Source organism: Saccostrea cucullata, unplaced genomic scaffold (assembly GCF_032062105.1).
Source record: "Saccostrea cucullata isolate Sc308-1 unplaced genomic scaffold, CSIRO_AGI_Scuc_v1 ctg11, whole genome shotgun sequence".
NCBI lineage: Eukaryota > Metazoa > Mollusca > Bivalvia > Ostreida > Ostreidae > Saccostrea > Saccostrea cuccullata.
Window position 1 is genome coordinate 292,823 of NW_026933222.1, and position 19,986 is coordinate 312,808.

Genomic DNA, 19,986 nt, shown 5'->3' on the forward strand with positions numbered 1-19,986 from the left:
TTGTGTGTTTTTTGCGAATAGGTAGGTAGGTTTTTGAAAGATGGGTGGATGCTAAACAGAGAAAAAACTTGGAATGGCCTTATATGAAAAGATCATTTATACGTCAGATGAAAACAAAGCAGTTTTTAGCTCACCTGACCTGAAAGCTCAAATTCTTTTCTGATTACCTGTTGCCAGGGGTCCGTTTCAATTTCTTTTCAAGAATCACTAGGCCAATTTTAACCAAAGTTGGCATATTGCATCCTTGTTGAAGGGGATTTTAAAATTTATGTTGAAAAGCCAAGCCACCTTTCAAGGGGAGATAATTAAGAGAAGGTAAAAACAGGTTGATGGGAAGGATGAGGACTGACTCCTGACTCCTTATCCCCAGAAACCATGAGAAGCGACTCTCGTCTACTTAGCCCTGATTAACCAAGGATCTGGGCTGACTTGTCTACAAATAAACCAAGGATCTATATAGCCCTGATGAAGCAAGGATCTGGACCAACTTGTCTACACAGCCCTGATGAAGCAAGGGTGAGGACCGACTCTTCTCTACATAACCCTGATAAACCAAAGGTAAGGACCAACTTTTGTCTTAACTTAGTCTCCAGAAACTATGGGTGTATACTGACTGCTGCCCCCGAGATACCAAAGGTATGGCACGCCAAATTCACAAAAATGAGATAATCATAGTTTCACAATCGATAAACTAGGTTTATTGGTTTTAAACTATAGTTAACGGACTAAACTATAGTTAACGACGTTAATCTATATTTTACATTTGTTAACCATAGTTAACCCGATAATCTATGTTTCACAACCGTAAACTATATTTAACACCGAAAACAATCATTTGCGATCGCAAAACATAAATTATCTGATAAATACAGTTTCACGATTTGTAAACTATGGTTTACAACTCTTAACTATAGTTAACGATCGTAAATTATAGTTTACAGACGTGAATCTATGTTTATCAACAAAATCTATTGTTAACGTTTTATTACAGACATATAAACTTAGATTATCATTCGTAAACTATAGTTTACAACCCATAAATATAGTTTTACAGACGTGAATCTATGTTTATCAACAAAATCTATTGTTAACATTTTATTACAGACATATAAACTTAGATTATCATTCATAAACTATAGTTTACAACCCATAAATATAGTTTTACAGATGAAAATTATAGTTAACGAATTGTTAACTATAGTTCGCAGTTTGTAAACTATAGTTTACAGTTGATAAACCTAGTTTATCAATTGTGAAACTAGGTTTAGCTCATTCTGTGAATTTGGCGTGCCATAGTCCCTAGAAACCAAAGGGAATTTTTATATTCTTTATGCTAAAGACTTCTCAGATATTTAACATCTCTATTCTATATCATGCTTAATATTGCTAGTTAGTAAATACATGTAGAAGTTTAAGATGACAACAAGAATTATTTATCTAATATACCCCCATCTGTCATTTTATATAAATGAAAAGAGAAACCACAAAAATAAGTGTTTATTGAAATATGAAATTGAAAAAGCAATCTTAACACTCAAGTTTTTCAATTATATAATTGTGAACATCTTTTCCCAATGATAATTTAAGAAAACTGAAAAAATAAAAAGCATGCTTTTAAAAAAAAAAAAAAATATTTTCAAAGTGATTTAAACTTGATCTCAAACACTGTAAAATGCATCAACTGAATGATCACAAAATACGACATCTGTGGATATAAATAAATAACAATGAAAGTACATAGACATGTGCAAAAGTGCAAACAACAAATACATAATGTGTATATAGATATATTGCAAAAATAATACTGATAAAATGTCCTCACAACTGGAAGAAGAATAAAATAAACCAGCCACCATACAGTTTTCCAAAGATAAACAACAATACTCACATAGAAATATAAATTCCTATCTTAACATGCATATCAAAGATAACATAAATCACCTCAAAATATTCTCCAGCTTTGAAAATCACACAAGTTTAGATTATATCAAACTGCTTTAGTCAACAGCAAATCTTGAATAAATGGCAAATACTTTAATCTGCATGAGTTATCTTTTCAAGCAAAGAATTAAAAGATAAGAAATTGAATAGAAAAATTAGGTTACACAAAAAAAGGCATGCATTACAATTTATCTCTATTTCTTACGGTTGACCTTTCTTATAGCAAGTAGATCATCAAATCTAGAAGGGCGTCCTTCACCAGCATATAATGGTGTACTGCGTCCTATAGAATTTAATTCTTGTCGAAGATTATGCCAGGTGCTAGGGAGAATTGGACCATTACGACTGTGGTCATATTGCCTTCTACATCTCTCTGTTCCAATCCAGTTGTAAATGCATCTACATTAATGGGGAGATTACATCTATTATTTGAACATTTGAAGAAAAGTTACTTCCCACATTTTCACACTAATATATGAACCAAAAAACATTTGCATAAGGCATTTATTTATGGAAGTGCTTTCTTCCTGACAACACAAGTTAAAATGCAGTTTCCTTTGTGGACTAGATCTGTTTTGTTTTTTTTTTAAATTGAAAAATGTTGCTTATTTAAACTTTAAAGTGTGGTTTTCTAGGAGGCAGTTGAGTTATTGGTTTTTCGTGTTCATATTCCTTAGGATGCAGTAAAGGAAACACTTTGTCCTCAGGTGTATTGTCAGCTTTCCTATGATAGATTCTGTGAGCTGGCAAGATTATTCTGAAAAATTGAAAACAAGCTAGTGTTTGGGTAGATTTCTTGAAATGTTTTCTTACCACTACGAGCTGGTGAAGAACCCCGTTTCTGCATTGGGTTATATTTCTACATTGTTAGATCAATTTTAAAATCTAAATCTTTAACAGGAGCTGTGTGCATTTTTGAAAAACATATAATCATTTTCATGAAATTTCATCCCATCACAACAAACTCAGAATCAATCCAGTAAAACACACACAGCTCCTGTGGTAAACATGCAAAATAAATAACAGGTTATAAAAGCACTGTAAAAAAAAACGTAACAATTAAAAAAAGCTGTAGTACAGAGTATTAGATGCACTTTTATGTAATACTGATATTGGGTGTGACTAGTTGAATAAGGTTCCACAAATTAAAATCAACTACAGTATATGACACAAATTATAACAATGAAAAATAATGCTTTAGAAATACTGTACGGCATGTTACTAGCTTTGAGCAAATACATCAGGTTTTGTTAATCTGTTAGCAACATCTACAATTCTCCAAATTGGAAGGGATAAAATATCTCAATAGAAAAAAAGAAAAATTGGCAAAATACAAACAAACACACACACAAACATATACAGGAAAAAAATCTACATATTAACAACATTTAGCACCCAACATGATTTTTTTTTTTCAAACGATGAATCGATAGTGATCGAATGCCATAAATCTAAACAAAATAAACAGCCATTGTTTAATCAAAGTCATACGGGTGAAGTATCTTAAAAACCATATTACGCTTTATGTTTCTAATTGATTCTGGTGGAGGTTTTTTAACAGGCAATTGTTTCTTAGGTAAAGGTTTATTCTTCTTTGCTTGAGCTTTTTCTCCTAGAGTGGCCTCAATTTCATTCCTACAAAAAGTCCAGGAAACCAAGGCTAATTTATCACTGTCTTCATTTAAAAACAAAAAAGTTAAATAAAAAAAAAGACAGTACCAAAAGTCAACAAAAATGTAAATTTTCAGTCACTCTGGTGTTGCTTCAATAACTTGCATGTGGAACTTTCCATTGACTTGCTGGTCTATATTGTATTTGTCTAGTTTAAGATTCATCCTACGATTGTTGCGATTTTCATCATTCGTGTAATCAGAATTATCTTTTCCTGGGTAAATGCATGCAAAAGCCTTGTCAACATGAGGATAAAAATTATCACGATTTCTATAACGATTTTGAAAACCTTCACCGTTGACTCGAAACCTGCACAGTTCACTCCTACAATTAATGCAAAGCAGGATGTAAATTACAGTGATTCTTTCCCTTTACCTATTTCAAACTTCGATGAACACACAAAACACACCAAACCCATCATGAAAACTCAAAAGTAAATTTAAATTATAATACACTATATTTCCTGATATATAGAACATCTTAAAACTAATAAAGTTATATCAATATATGCATGAAAGTTGTTCATTTATACACATTATATCAGTGTATGAATTGTACTTATATTATAGTGACATCACTGATCATGAGTTATTATGGTAAATCTGGATGTGTGATAAGGAAAAAAAGAGTATTCATGATGTTATACAGGATACTGTGAAATCAAACAAGTGATTACATCTTCTATCACACAGATATACATAGCCATTCAACACCATAAGAAAGTTGTGGCTTCTAAAGCTACCTGTACTACACAATAACCAAAATCCATATGTAATTAATCCATACACCAAAATAGTAGTTCCTTATAAACACCACAAGATTGTTACTAGGTATTGAGGAGGTATACAGGTGATAATATACACAGAAAGTCAGGTTAATACCCAGAATACACTAATACACAAATTTATCAGATTTCATTTTGGAAAGAGAGGAGTATTATTTAAGGGAAACTATATGTAAATTTTAGATTGTAAACCAGCAAGTCATAAGGATTGGGTGTAATCATGTTTATAAGCATGAATGTAAATAAATATTTAATATAATGTGAATTTACAAAACATGCACTAAAAGTGGGATAAACTGTGCATGTGTTGAAACACTCGAAGAAAAAAGACATAAAGCTACATGCAATTTTACCATATTAATAGAGAATTATACAGGTTAATATACAAGAAACATTATCTATTATTTAAGCCAAAATATCAACATACATTTTTGTAAATAACAGCTCCAGGGTACATAATTCTATAAATAGGATCAACATGCAAAGGGGGTTCACCCTCTTCCTTAAGTATTCTATAATTAAAGTTAGGGTCATGAACAACCTCCTGCAAAACCACACTCATCTCTCTATGCGGTTTTGGTGGCAGCGATCCACTGCATCTAAAAGGGCAGAAAGGTGTCTGTTAAGTCCTCTGACAATCAGGAAACATGCATTTTTACTCATGCTATCTAAGGATTTGCCACATAAATTAAACATCCAATACTATGTGGATTTTTTTTTAATTTTCAATATTCATTGACATCTATTACAATCATGCATTATATGTGTGGCTACTTTCTTAGTTATTAGTTTTACAATGTGCCATCTTCTCCCACAAAAATTTTGTTCATGCAGATTTGAGGTTGATATGATATATGACATCACATATATGTGCTTTTGTGCATTTCTGTGGCCACTAGATTACTAAAAATGACTTTTAAAGTTCAATAACACATTTATACAAAGTGTACAGTAAAAATTTACATTGAAGGTCATATCAAAAATGAGCATTGTGGAATCTTCAGAAGTTTATTCAGACAAACACCAACATGTAAGATGTATATAAATCAGAGATAATAATATGAAATTTGAAGAAAAAAAGGCAGTAAAAACGCAGGGAAAAGATTCCTATAAAATAAACTTAACTACGGTAACTAAATAAAAATGTCACTGTAAACACTTATTTTCAATAAAATAGCACATGAGATGCTGATGAAAAATTAACTGGGATAAATAATTGACTATATTAAAAAGGAAAGAGAGGTGTAGTAAACTTTTTTTCAATTTATTGTTTAAATAAGATTAATACAATATTAGTTGTTTTTTTAATTTTGATTTAAAATAATCTACCCATGGTTTAATGTGCAAAGAACAATACTGTATGTTAAGTAATGTCAAGAGGTTAATTATGTACAGTGTAACGTATTTTCTTTAAATTCAAATTGTCCACTATTAATAAAGAAAAAAAAGTCAAGTTTTACCTGTTTGTGTCATAATCACCAGGACCAGTGAATAAAATGGTGTTTTTAGCATTGCTTTGCTCAATATTCTCCACAGAGTCCTAAATTAAAAATAAAATTATATCAAAATTATTTAACAATTGTTTCCTTTGATTGCAAATTTACTCAGCTTTCAACTTTAAGCGAATAAATAGAGACTCATGTGTTATTAACATTGACATGACATCCATTTCTTGTTAACAAAAGGGGTCATTTTTCAAGTTGGAAATAAAAGTCGCATCTTCTGATACTGTTCTAACATGGACCTTTCGCATGTACAAATATATGTACATAAATGTCTGTCAGAAAGAAACCCACCTGATTACCACCATTCATCATTTTGTCAAGGGCGGCTTTCTTTCTGTCTATAACTCTCTGGCGTCTCAGTGCCTCCATGTGATAAGCGGATTCAGCCATTTTTCAATCCTGTGTATCTCTAGCTCAGAGCCTTCAGCGTTCCGTTTCCAAGAGAGACACGCAGGCGCTAAAATACAGGATGTTGGTGTTAGTTGATATAAGCGATATGTAATATACTTTTATTGATAGATTTTTGTGGGTTATAGAAACATAACATGTTTTGAATTTGGAAAATTTGAATGGTTTGTGTTTTTTTCTATCATAATACCCAGTATCTACATATTTGTTATAAATTAAATGATATAAGCGATCTTACATTTGGGGTTTCAGATTGTTCTGGAAAGGACCCCGGTTCCTGCGCAAAAATCGGCAAAGTTTGACATTTATGCGCATCTGTGCATGTGCTAGGCCGAACGACCGAAAAAACCCTTTCATCTAATATAATAACAAATTTGACTGTAAATTATATCGATTCTAATGTATATATAGTCATTTTGAACCCCCGATCCTTGATTTGAAGATAATTGAGGTAGGTGGACTTTTTTCAAGGAAAAAAAATGGAGGTTACAAGTTAACCTCGTGTGCCTTCCTTGTTCTCTTTTACTTTGTTCTGAATCGAAAAATAAATCTTTCCTCGCTAATGTTCAGCTTCAAAACATAAGTTTGTGATAAATTGTATAATTGATGATGTTTTAAATTCGGATTTCAATTACTTTCAGTTTCTGTTCGAATTTCTGTCGTAACTGATTTGTTTTTTGTTTATTCATGTTTGTGGAGATGGAAATCGTTGAACTTGAGTATATTTTTATATCGTTAAGATCGATAATTGAAAATTTAGATTATTCTTATATGATTATACTTATTATTCTAAAGAAATTTATGAAATAACTCAGAATTTTGCCAGTACAAGCACCCTTTTATAATCCGAGATTCCTCTGACTTGAATCCTGGATGTTACGATTTGACATGTAATATGATGCAAATGGGAGGCATTACATGTGTAATGGTTTGGGCCATGGATATCGGCCTAGGTTGGTCGGTCGAGCATCTGACTAGTGATGCAAGGGTCATGGATTCATCTCCCGGTCCAGCCATAGATTTTCTCAGATATGCCATTGACCACCCCAGGACTTGCAGGTGAAAGTCCTGTCAGGGGTTAATAAGAACTTGGATTGTCTCTTCAAGGGAAAAGGCAATATAAGGAGGGGGAATGTAATGGTTTGGGCCGTGGATATCGGCCTTGGTAGAACAGTTGGTAGAGTACTTGAATAGTGATGCTGGAGGTCACGAGTCTGATTCCTAGTCTAGTCATACATTTTTCCTTTCCTGTACTTCAAAAACGAAGTTCCTCGCTACTGATGCAACTTTTTAGCTCACCTCAACGAAGTTGGGGGAGCTTATGTAATACCCTCGGCGTCGGCGTCGGTGTCGGCGTCGGCGTCGGTGTCGGCGTCCACGTCGGCGTCGGCGTCCCAGGTTAAGGTTAAGTTTTTTGGAGCAGTTTTCTTTTTAAGTACTTCTATGTCCTATATTGATTAAACATGCATGGAAGATGGTTCTAGTGTGTTTCATTGTACCAGTCAAAGTTTCAGATGCTGCAATTTCAGCAAAGGAATGACTAGGTTAATGTTTTTGGAGCAGGTTAACATTTTTGGTGCAGTTTTTGGTGTAAGTTTCATTTCCAAGTAACTATAATCCCTATGTTGACCAAACTTGCATGGATGATACATCTTAGGATGGATACTACCGGGCTTGCTTCGGATGCTGAATCTGACCTACATTTTCCGGTTGAGTGAACAGGTTAAAGTTTTTGGTGTAGGTTTCATTTCCAAGTATCTATAATCCCTATATTGACCAAACTTGCATGGATGATACATCTTAGGATGGATACTACCGGGCTTGCTTCGGATGCTGAATCTGACCTACATTTTCCGGTTGAGTGAACAGGTGAAAGTTTTTGGTGCAGGTTTCATTTCCAAGTAACTATAAGTCCTATGTTGACCAAACTTGCATGGATGATACATCTAAGGATGGATACTACCGGGCTTGCTTCGGATGCTGAATCTGACCTACATTTTCCGGTTGAATGAACAGGTGAAAGTTTTTGGTGCAGGTTTCATTTGCAAGTAACTATAAGCCCTATGTTGACCAAACTTGCATGGATGATACATCTAAGGATGGATACTACCGGGCTTGCTTCGGATGCTGAATCTGACCTACATTTTCCAGTTGAGTGAATAGGATAAAGTTTTTGGTGCATGTTTCATTTGCAAGTAACTATAAGCCCTATGTTGACCAAACTTGCATGGATGATACATGTAAGGATGCATACTACCGGGCTTGCTTCAGATGCTGAATCTGACCTACATTTTCTGGTTGAGTGAACAGGGTAAAGTTTTTGGTGCAGGTTTCATTTGCAAGTATATATGAGCCCTATGTTGACCAAACTTGCATGTTTGATACATCTAAGGATGCATACTACTGGGCTTGCTTCAGATGCTGAATCTGACCTACATTTTCCAGTTGAGTGAACAGGTTAAAGTTTTTGGTGCATGTTTCATTTGCAAGTAACTATAAGCCCTATGTTGACCAAACTTGCATGGATGATACATCTAAGGATGCACACTACCGGGCTTGCTTCGGGGATGTTCCGCTTGAGTGAACAGGTTAAAGTTTTCATCAATAGATGAAAATTCTCAAATTTGCTTCATATGCTGGATTTTGATTACATTTTCATGAAGAAGAACTAGTTTAAATTTTTTATGTAGGTCTATTTCAAAGTATCAGATAAAATTGCTTAAATATTTTCATTTTTGGAATGTACACTTTTTGTTGGTTAATTGTGTGACTTTGCCTTACTTAAAGACAACATTCGTTGAGGTGAGCTCTGTAATCTCTGATTACCTATGTTTTGATATCGAAAATGCACTGTAAAATAGGGCTGTGTATTGAGCAAATTATTTCAATACAATACAGTACAATATTTGATAAATGCAATATGCTATATATTGGATTCTTTAAAAAAAATTATCAAAAAAGTCTTGCAAATCAATTTGAAGGGGGGGAAAAAGTGTTTTATAACCATGTTTGAAGTTCTTGATTGTCTTTACAAGATACCCTTCAACTTTAAACATTTATTGACCAAAACTAACATGTTTGGTGCATTAGATTTGAAGAAAATGTTTTACTACTTCCAAATGGATGTGAATTTTGCCTCTTAGTTATTTTTTCTGGTCTAGCTGAAGTCATACATATTTCAAAGGATCGAAAAATGCAGTGAATGCTGATCAGTCTTATGAGATTAATTTGATCAGGGTCCAAAAATGTAAATAGCGAGAAAGACGCTTTGAGAAAAGAAAAAATATTAGACAAGGTTGTAAAATAACACTATTTAAGATTTATTATTTCAAATTTCTGTCTGCCCACTACTGTTTGTGCTTTTGTTTTCTAACTTGACAAAGATATTTTCACATATATATAAAGTTTGAAATAGATTTGATGACAGATGTTAAGTGCATTTTGGGGATGTAACAATGTTGCTACAATACATGGTGCTTTGTCATAATTCATGACCATGTCATGATATTTATCACAATATTTCACATAACTTATTATATTTATGCCCCCCTTCAAAGAAGAAAGGGCATATTGCTTTCCTGCTGTCCGTCTGGTCCACCATCAGTTTCCGTTCATGTTCTTTGCAGAGATTGCACATATTGAAATGAAATTTAGTATACAGATTTATTATAAGAATATCTAGGTCAACTTGTGTTAGGAGTACAATCAGGCCATTTTGGATAGAGTTATGCCCCTTTGACTTAGAAAAATTCCAATAATTTGCAGTTAATGTTCATTTTTGGATACAATCAAGCCATTTTTGAAAGAGTTATGCCCAATTGACTTAAATAAATTCCAAATATTTTGGGGTTTGTTTGTTTATTCAGGAAAATGGCACATGGAACATAAGATTAGTACATAGAAACATTAAGTTGTCACATGAAATCATGAAATCGTAAAATTTAGTAAAATATACATTGTTCGTAGAACACTAGCATTATATTATAAAAGACAGGTACTTAAGAGAAACATTTAGATCAGTGTATCTAAATGAGACTAAGAAAAGAACTATATATTTTGTGTACTGTGTACAGCCATTTACCCGAGGATGACCCATGAAAGCCATAATATGCTTATTTCCAATGGGGTCCTCTTTCCAATGGGATGGGGGGGGGGGCATAACTGTTTTATAAACATGTCTTGTTCTTTTTTTTCAATTAGAAAGTATCACACTATAAGTATTACACAGTCAAAGGATAATTTTCAACAAGTTCATAAATCATTATATCACATTGAAAGAAGCTCTGAACATAGTTAAAGCACTATTTATGTGAATAAAGAAAATCACTCTTTTTCAGGTTATTCTAAAAAGAAGATAAAATTTTGTTCAAAATGTTTCATATCCATAAATAAAACACAGGTATACTGTTTTTGCACTGGAATACAGTACTTTGTATGTGTTTGCTGATCTTCGTATACCAATAAATAGTTGCACCCTTATTGCAAGTGAATAAATCTTGATTTCTGTGTTGGCATTCTTTTCAGATTACTTAACAACAAAGTCATGGTCATGGAAACCCCAAGCCCACAGTGTGTTGGCCGAGAGTTTGTTAGGCAATACTACACCCTGCTTAATGAGGTCCCACTGCATTTACACAGGTAGGATTGAAATTGTTCAGTTTATCCAGTATTGATAGAAATATATGTCTTTGATTAAGGAAAATTTGGATACTAGCCGCATGTTACATGCAAACATGAATAAGATGTTGCAAGGCATTCAAAAGTAATATTTTAGAAAAAGAAAGCCATGGATAATAATAAAAGAAAATTTCTAGTTAATTATAATCATGTTTTAATATTCTAGAAGTAGTATAAAAATCTCTGCAATGTTGACCAATCTGGCCTATTGGTGTCTGGATTAACAAGTTAACAAAGTGTTTTACGCAGATGATATTAATGTAACTTTTTTTTTGGTGCAGATTCTACAGTCACAATTCAAGTTTTGTTCATGGAGGAGTTGAAAAACCAGGAGAAGAGCAGCCCCCAGTTGTGGGCCAGGCAGTGAGTAGTCAATTCTAATCAAAGCAGGAGTAAAATTAGTTAATGGTGACTTCTGAAGTGTCACTCTTGTTAATTCCCTTTCTTATGGGAGTGATTAATTAAGGAATGTTTTTAAGTTTTGTGTGAGTTATTTGTGTGTGAATCACACAGACTTTCACGTAGGTACATTTCATGAAGCGCTAGCGCTTCAAGAGAAATATGCCTATGTGCAAGTCTGTGTGATTCACACACCAATAACTCACACAAAACTTAAAAACATTCCTTATATTTACATGTTTGGAAGCACCAAAAATATACTCGGTATTTGAATTTCTCGCTGCCCTATATCGTTATACTTTTACTGATGTCGCTGTAGCCTTACTGTGACGTCACGTGAACGCACGTTTCTCCGTGTATATTCTACGCGTGAGTATACACAAAAATGACTTTCAAATCAATTTCACAGTTGGCTTTGTAGAAAAACGCAGCGAATGTAAATATTTATTATTACTGTCACTGGATGAGCCAGTGTTTATTATTTATATAACATGAAATAAACCTTAAAGCTCTATAAAACAGGACCTCTCTATATATAATTTGCATCTGCAAATGTTTTCCATTATATAACACTATTTGAGCAATGTATTTTTTACAGTATAGATAAAGGTTCACTAATGACCAAAAAATCATTGTTAGGTCAGAAATGGACCATTTAATTTCACAGTGATGTCATATGTTGTCATGTTCAGTGCATTCATACCTTATCAGTGGGAATCATTTCATGGGTTTAAACTACAATATGCAAATATTTGTTAATCAGTTACAATCGTGAAATGTATATATATATATTAAAATAAGTCATTATTTTAAAACATAAATCACAATAGGTTAGAGTCAAGGGATGTTTTTCACAATTGTCACACTTCACTTCTATGACACAAGAAATTAAATGTCATTTCCATAACGTCATCTGTTTATACATGTAAATTGATAACCATTTCTGACAAGTGAAAACAAATGTAAGACAAAGCATAGTCACCATAATCCTTTTCTTCTTAATGTAGCATTGATAATTGTGATGGTTTATGTTATAGGAGATTCATAAGAAGATCATGTCTCTGAATTTCCGCGACTGTCATGCTAAGATCCGCCAGGTGGACAGCCAGGCAACTGTTGGAAATGCTGTTGTTGTTCAGGTAAAGCTTATATCACAAGAAAATGGAAATTCTCAGACATTTGTGAACACATTTTCATCTTGAATTTGAACTGAAGAGAAAGGAATAAAAATTGGTTAATTTTGTTAATTCATGATTATATCTGCTTAAAATAGATTGTTTCATTCAGAGACTGTGAGTGCATTATCTTTATCACTGTCTATTTGTGCATTTAAATATCTTTCTAATCTACAAATTTAAGCTTTGATGTCCATTTAATTCTTTATGGTGTATTTGAAATTGACAGGTCACCGGAGAGCTGTCAAACAATGGTCAGCCTATGAGGAGATTCATGCAGACCTTTGTGTTGGCTCCTCAGTCACCTAAGAAGTATTACGTCCACAACGACATCTTCCGTTACCAGGATGAGGTGTTTCATGATGACAGCGACATGGAAAACCAGGAAGAGGGTGTGTAATTTTTGTGTGTTTATGTAGTTATGTATGCTTAATGCAAATGAAGTAAAATGGTTGCAAGATAAGAATAAACATTGTGAAGTTAAAAAAAACATTGTGAAGTTAAAAAGGAGGAAAGTGAATTGAATAATCATTTATAGTACCATGTAATGGTTATTATCTCTGTATGTGTTTTTTAGATGAATCCACAAAAATTGCAATTTTGACAGAGTTATGTCTTTTGGGCTAGGAAAAATTGAAATTATTGGGTGAGGTGGGCATAAGTGTTTTACAAACATCTTTTGTTCCAGTAGAGAAAATGAGGGATAAGAGTTTTGTGATGGGAAATTATGTGTAATACAAGCATTTCGTAAGTTGAAATGTCTGACAAGTCGCGTTTGCTTTCAGATTCTGATGTTGAAAACATGGCATCTAATCCAAATGTTCAAGAAAGCTTGCAAGATCCTGGAGTGCAGAATTTTTATGAGCCGCCACCACCTTTGAGGTAATTCCCCCCCCCCCCCCTCAATTTTGCTATGTGAAAAAGATTTTGTTTAAAAGTCAGAGAGAATAGATAATTTAAGTAATGGATTTTTCAAAACTTTGGTGAGAGTAGGATATTTTATCTTTGGCTTCAAAAAGAAAGAACAGTGAGTCACTTTTGGTAAAGAACTAAATACTAGTATACATTTTGTTGGAATATATAAATTGGTTGTTGAATTCAAGGCTGTCTTGCATTTTGATAAAAACCCAGAACTGATTTGTAATGATGCAGCTATAATGTTTCTAAATTTTGGAAAAGTTAAAAATTGTACCTACTGTTGTACTGTTCCATCTGTTGTACTGTTCCATTTGTAATAGTAAATAATTCTACAGTAATATTAAATTTTGCAGTAATGGAACATCTCACTTGGAGGATCGTGTAGATTCGCCTTCACAGAAGTCAGCGGAGGAAGAGAAGGAGGAAGGACTCGAACCTGAACAGACCTATGAGGAGAAAGAAATGATTGATGAGGAGGTTCCAATAGAACAAGAAACTGAGGTACAGGAGGAGGAGCCACAGAGTTCAGGTAGACATGCTATAACTTGCTTTTTCGATGGGATGTAGTTTTAAAAATTATTAGCTATCCTATTTTATTATTGAAAATACTACTACTTATAGGTCCAAAAATAGGGAGCTTAATGTCTGAAGGTGATAAGAAAGTTTCATCTTTTTTTATTACAAAAGATGAATTCAGTGTGTTGTATGTTACATGTGTATTTGATTGTGCGACTTTCTAGATATGTGTAGAGGGTAAAGTGTCTATTTTTATATAATGAAAATATTTTTTTTAAACAGGGGATGTAAAACCCTTTTCCTGGGCTGCTTTGGCCAGTAAGAACACCTCCTCGGGTCAGATGAACCAACAGTCTACAATGCCATCCCCTCCTCAGCAGAAAACATCTGGTGGGGCAGGTTTCCGTCAAGACCAGGGAGCTGGCCCACAACCTCAGCGGACTCAAAGGTAGGGGCTTCTAAGACTTTAAAGTAAACTGTTACTTCCAGAATAAAATACATGATAAATGATGGAAAAGATTCTTGGTAAATATTTTGCTCTGAACATTGCAGATCCAGAGAGAGAAAAGATAGAGACAGACTGAGTGCCAGTCGAGATGATGGGGATGTTGATGCCCAGAACAACAGGAGACTGGGGGGAGGTGGGGGAGGGGGACCTCAATCTCGCTTCCCTGACAGTCATCAGCTCTTTGTTGGAAATTTGCCGCAGAATGTAATGGAGTCAGAGCTAAAAGTCTTCTTTGAAAGTAAGATCTTAACAAAATCAATAAAAATTGAAATTCACAGGGATTGTATATAAGGGTTTAATTTATTGATACAAGATTAATAAAAGTTAATACTCACATTTAGAAGTTTAATTTCTTGATTTCAATTTTGTGTTTCTTGATTACAGAATTTGGAAATGTTGTTGAAGTAAGGATAAATTCCAAGAGTGTTCCTGGCAAATTACCAGTAAGTTAATCAATCAAAAAATACAATACAATGAATAACGTGTAGCACTTTTGTATGCAATACAAGCAATATATTACTAATGAATTAATAATTACAATTTTTCTTGGCTAATGGGTAATATTTTTCCAGAGGGGGATGAAACTGTACCTGAGTTATATGTGTTATTTTGCAATGTTACAGAACTTTGGATTCGTGGTTTTTGACAGCCCTTCACCAGTTGGAGAGATCTTGAGGAAGCGGGTAAGTTCCAAATTTTTGTTATATTGTTTTGCTGCTGTCTGTGTGTCGGTCGGTCCACTTAGTTTCCATTCATTTTCTTCGCAACCGTTGCACATACTGAAATGAAATTTGGTATACAGATATATCACATGAATATCTAGGTCAAGTTCTGTTTTGGGTACGATCGCACCATATTTGACAGAGTTCTGCCCCTTGGACTTAGAAAAATTTCAATTATTTGCAGTTTCCGTTCATTTTCTTTGCAACCGTTGCACATACTGAAATGAAATTTGGTGTACAGATATACCACATGAATATCTAGGTCACATTGTGTTTTGGGTACGATCTCGCTATTTTGACAGAGTTATGCCCTTTGGACTTAGAAAAATTTCAATTATTTGCAGTTTCTGTTCATTTTCTTTGCAACCGTTGCACATACTGAAATGAAATATGGTATAGTGATATATTACATAAATATCTAGGTCAAGTTCTGTTTTGGGTACAATCGCGCCATTTTTGACAGAGGTATGCCCCTTGGACTTAGAAAATTTTCATTTATTTGCAGTTTCTGTTCATTTTCTTCGCAACCCTTGCACATACTGAAATGAAATATGGTATAGTGATATATTACATAAATATCTAGGTCAAGTTCTGTTTTGGGTACAATCGCGCCATTTTTGACAGAGGTATGCCCCTTGGACTTAGAAAATTTTCATTTATTTGCAGTTTCTGTTCATTTTCTTCGCAACCGTTGCACATACTGAAATGAAATTTAGCGTACAGATTTATCAGATAAATATCTTGGTCAGGTTCTGTTTTGGGTACAATCACACCATTTTTGACAGAGTTATGCTCTTTTGGACTTAGAAAAATTCCAATTTGGGGGGGAGGGAGGCATAAGTGTTTTACAAACATCTCTTGTTGTACAATGAATCACGTTTTAAAGGAAAGGTTTGTTTAATGTGGTTTTAGTAAATCTACATGTAGATAATAATATATACTAGTATAAAAATGGTATCTGAAATAGAAACAAATACATTTTGAATTATCATGTAAATGTTCATTTTCAGCCCCTTCTGTTTAATGGAGTGAATGGAGAGCATCGTCTGAATGTTGAAGAAAAGAAGCCAAAGGAAGGCAGACCATCGAGTGGAAGAGGAGGTGGGCCGCCTCGTGGAATGATTGGGCGTGGAGGAATGGGGAGTTCTGGGCGTGGAGGAATGCGCGGGGGGATGGGTGCTCGATCTGAGAGAGGCAGCATGGGAGGGAGGGGTGGGATGGGGGTTCCCAGAAGATGAGAATAGTATAGTATTAGTGGTGCTTAGGAAGGTATGCAATTCTGACATTGAAGAGCATTAAATGCACCATGGTTCCTGTGCAATCTGCAAATGTTGGTTGTGTGAAAGAGAGAAAGTGACTTTAATTTATCACAGTAACTGATAGCAAAAACATACATGTCTGAAGTATTTTTGGGCTGGGGTTCCCATGACCTACATTTCCCTGTTGTAAGATCTGTGTTATCATTCCTGTCATAAATTAGTCGCGTTACTACTAGTATGTGATGAAGATGTATATATGAGTGAATAAAACAAGCGTAAAAGGACGGGTCTCAGTTTACCATGTATTTATTTATAACATACAGAATTGCATATTTTCTGTACTATATTCTCTGCATTCAGTGAAATAATGCTTTAGGATTCTATCATTTACTATATTGGCATAATGATGTCCTTTCAAGGAAGTTTTTGAAACCTTGTTTTAACTTACAAAGTGATTATTCTTTTTAGTATTATCATGTTTAAAATGTTTAATTCTTCTTTATTTTATGTTTTCATTAGCAAGAGTTTTTCTATGCAAAGTGATTTGTCATGGTTTGAAATGTTTTCATTTCAGTATAAATCAACATCATTTGCAAGAAATGCATTATGGGGGGGAAAAAATTAGTATTTAAGAAAAATTTAAGGTTTGTGTTGAATATGATATAGTGCTCATGTTTATATATAAAGACTGCGATAGTTGATATTTTGTTTTTTGATATGTATGATAATGGCTACATTCCTGTAAGTCAGCAGCTGTACTAGTCCCATAGCAGGTGGTGCAGGTCTTCTCTCTATCTCTCCCTAGTCACTCATGTAAGAACATTGGTTTTCACCAAAAAAAAAAAAAAGATTTAATTAAATGAAAAAAAGAATCATTTTCTAAAAATTAAAACTGAACTTTTTCTCTTTATATTTCATTTTTGTTGCTGTAGTGTTGGACTGAGGGGATCAGTGCGTTGTTTTCTGTTGTGACTGTAATGAATGTTTAAAAAAAAAAAAGAACAATATTTAAATAATAAAAACAATGCTATCAGAATGCCGTTAGTCTTTCAAGATTTAATCTCGATGTGTTAAATAGTTAGTACATATTCAAATTTTCACCATTTTCAGTTTGGTATTTTTATATATCTTGAAATTGCAGTGTTTTGATATCAGGTAATTTCACTGTCTACAATGGATATAAAACTGATATTTGAACGGATTACAGAGTGAATTCCATGGAGATTTAAATCTGTTTTCGTACAAAGCCAGTTGTGTTCCTGTAACAGTGATTTTGTGGTTTTATATACTCCTGTGATCTCATCTAAACTAACTGTAGTCCTCGTGACCTTCCGTCTTTGGCCACACTCAGAAAGTGCCATAAACTAGGATGAGATTTGTGGACAATGATGTAAGATCACGAGATGTTTTTTTTCCGAGTTGCTGCTACAGAGTTCAGTGAAATGTTCCTGTTATCAATTTGTAATGGAATCCAGGCCTCATCTGTTTGTATTTGCAAATCTACCACCATTAATTCAAGGGAAATTACCATTAGATCAGTTTATATTGAAGTTATACTTTTGAATTGAATGTTGCAGTCTTGGATTTTGTCAGTTTTATGTCACAGATTCTTTGATTTTCTCTCACAGACGTATTATTTAGCATAACTCAACTGTGCCAATTGTTAAAGAAATCCTTTTTCCATGAAGAAATGCGGTTTAGATTTGTAGAAACAAGACGGACTGTTGTTTGGTACCTGTGTAAATAAATACTTTTTGAATTGTACAGTTACATTTCCATCAGTTCTTATCAAGTTCCATGTTAACATCAAGATGTCTGCCTGCACATGTTTTGACAAATAAAAAGTAAAAAAAAAAAAGTCCAACAAGTTTCTTCACTTATTCAAGGAATGCAAAACATGGAAATTCTAGTACAAATGCATCTGATTTTGTTGAATTTTTGAATCCTTGGTATTTGGATGGAGATAATTAATTTGAATGCACTTTTTAGCCTTCGTCAGTGCAATGGAAGCAAAACAGGGACAGTACTGCGTGGAAATGAATCTGATAAAGAATGGGATTCTTTCAACCGAGAAGGTGTAAATAATGGTTAAAAGATTCAAATATTGGCAAAATAGCCACTTGCGGATTTTTACGGTCTATGACCACCTATGAAATACGTGTACCGGTATCTTGACATGAAGTCTAAATGGGTTTATTTTAAGGAGCCGTTCTGAGCCAAAGACTAAAATTATGAAAGTAATGGACAATGTGCGTAAACTTTAGAAGATGGGTCATATTTCAAGAACCCTTTGGCTAAGATTTGTTGCAGAGTAACCTTGGCCAAAGGTCCCTCAAATCAATAAAACTTGCTACAAAGCATCCTTGGTCGCCTGCGTGGCACAGTGGTTAGAGCTTTATAGTCGCGAAGTAAGGAGTTGATCCTTATGGAGGTTCGAATCCCACTGTGGGACATGGAGATTGGTCCTTCAGATCCGAGGTCCCATATCGCAGTAGGTGCTGGCACAAAAAGATCCCTCCATGCTCAATAGCCCTGAGTGCCGAGTTTAGGACAAAATTTGTAGCTCTCCACCGGCAAGTGGTGGCGTCTCCATATGAGTGAAAAATTCTCAAGAGGGGCGTTAAACAACATCAATCAATCAATCAAAGAATCCTTGGTTGAAGTGGATTTTAAAAGTTTCTTCAGGGGAAGTGCCACACTCCTTTTTAAGGGGAGATTTAATAAGATTTTTTCCCTTTTTATTTTGATGTTAATCTTAGATTCACTATTGTTACTCGACCTAACCCTGGGGTTTGAACTACTTTGAATTTTAAAATACCCAGAATGGCTCAAAATAAGTTCCAGTTTTTCTCGCCAAGTGGATCAAAATGTTTTTCCCTTTATTTTTTAGTCGAAAACTTGGATTCCCTATTTTGGCTACAGGTACATCCTAACCCCAGGGGCAATGGTTTGAACAGTTTAGTGTCTTTAATAATTCAGAATGCTTCCACGTAAGTTTTCAGTCAAGTGAGCTTTTTATGCCCCCAAACGAAGTTTCGGAGGTATATAGTTTTTGTCGTGTCCGTCCGTCTGTCTGTCTCTGTCTCTGTCTGTCTGTTTGTTTATCCACAAAAACTTGAACCTTGCCCATTACTTTTGATTAAGTGGAGCTATGACTTTCATATTTCACATGTGTATTCAATGTGACAAGACCTTTCTTTTGGTACCACCAAATTTGACTTTTTGACCTTGACCTTGGAGTTTGACCTACTCTTAAACAAGGACTTCAAAATTTTACCTTAGCCATATCTTTTGAACAGTATATACCAGGACTTATATATTTCATATATGTATTCTTTGTGGAAAGACCTTTTATTGAGTACAAACAACTCTGATGTTGACCTTGGAGATTTTCGTACCAATGAAAAAACTTTAACCTTGGCCATAGCTTTTGAACAGTAAGGGCTAGAGCTTTCATACTTCACATATGAAATTCTTGTGAAAAGACCTTTCATTGGATAATA

General features: G+C 34.1%; 2 protein-coding genes across 5 annotated transcripts; one reads left to right on the forward strand and one right to left on the reverse strand.

Annotated features, from left to right (window-relative positions):
- Positions 1-1,482: 1,482 nt before the first annotated feature.
- Positions 1,483-6,359, reverse strand: LOC134237712 (uncharacterized). 4 transcript variants are annotated; one of them, XM_062719855.1, is made up of 4 exons: positions 6,193-6,353; positions 5,857-5,936; positions 4,824-4,995; positions 1,483-3,576 (listed from the first exon to the last, which is right to left on the reverse strand). In XM_062719855.1, exons 1-4 carry the CDS (start codon positions 6,289-6,291, stop codon positions 3,571-3,573), a joined length of 357 nt encoding a protein of 118 aa, XP_062575839.1. In that variant the 5' UTR covers positions 6,292-6,353; the 3' UTR covers positions 1,483-3,570. The 4 variants fall into 4 exon arrangements, with proteins under 4 accessions (XP_062575839.1, XP_062575838.1, XP_062575837.1 ...); XM_062719856.1 differs by lacking the exon at positions 1,483-3,576 and adding an exon at positions 3,873-3,936 and having other exon boundaries at positions 6,193-6,354; XM_062719854.1 differs by lacking the exon at positions 4,824-4,995 and having other exon boundaries at positions 1,483-2,340; positions 6,193-6,347.
- Positions 6,360-6,571: 212 nt separating this feature from the next.
- LOC134237714 (ras GTPase-activating protein-binding protein 2-like) lies at positions 6,572-18,259 on the forward strand. The gene is made up of 12 exons (XM_062719857.1): positions 6,572-6,760; positions 10,834-10,947; positions 11,268-11,349; positions 12,423-12,524; positions 12,790-12,952; positions 13,346-13,442; positions 13,832-14,007; positions 14,277-14,442; positions 14,547-14,740; positions 14,887-14,945; positions 15,126-15,185; positions 16,235-18,259. The coding sequence occupies exons 2-12, from the start codon at positions 10,853-10,855 to the stop codon at positions 16,460-16,462; spliced, it is 1,422 nt and encodes a 473-aa protein (XP_062575841.1). The 5' UTR covers positions 6,572-6,760; positions 10,834-10,852; the 3' UTR covers positions 16,463-18,259.
- The last annotated feature ends 1,727 nt before the right edge of the window (positions 18,260-19,986 follow it).

Excerpts from the sequence above, each read along its gene's own strand:
- LOC134237712 (XM_062719853.1), bottom strand. The coding sequence starts at position 6,291 with ATGGCTGAATCCGCTTATCACATGGAGGCACTGAGACGCCAGAGAGTT. Across the intron at positions 5,937-6,192 it reads TGATGAATGGTGGTAATCAG|GACTCTGTGGAGAATATTGA; the intron begins GTGGGTTTCTTT and ends TTTTTAATTTAG. Across the intron at positions 3,937-5,856 it reads GGTGATTATGACACAAACAG|GAGTGAACTGTGCAGGTTTC; the intron begins GTAAAACTTGAC and ends CATTAATTGTAG.
- LOC134237714 (XM_062719857.1), top strand. The coding sequence starts at position 10,853 with ATGGTCATGGAAACCCCAAGCCCACAGTGTGTTGGCCGAGAGTTTGTT. Across the intron at positions 12,525-12,789 it reads GAAATGCTGTTGTTGTTCAG|GTCACCGGAGAGCTGTCAAA; the intron begins GTAAAGCTTATA and ends TGAAATTGACAG. Across the intron at positions 14,008-14,276 it reads GGAGGAGCCACAGAGTTCAG|GGGATGTAAAACCCTTTTCC; the intron begins GTAGACATGCTA and ends TTTTTTAAACAG.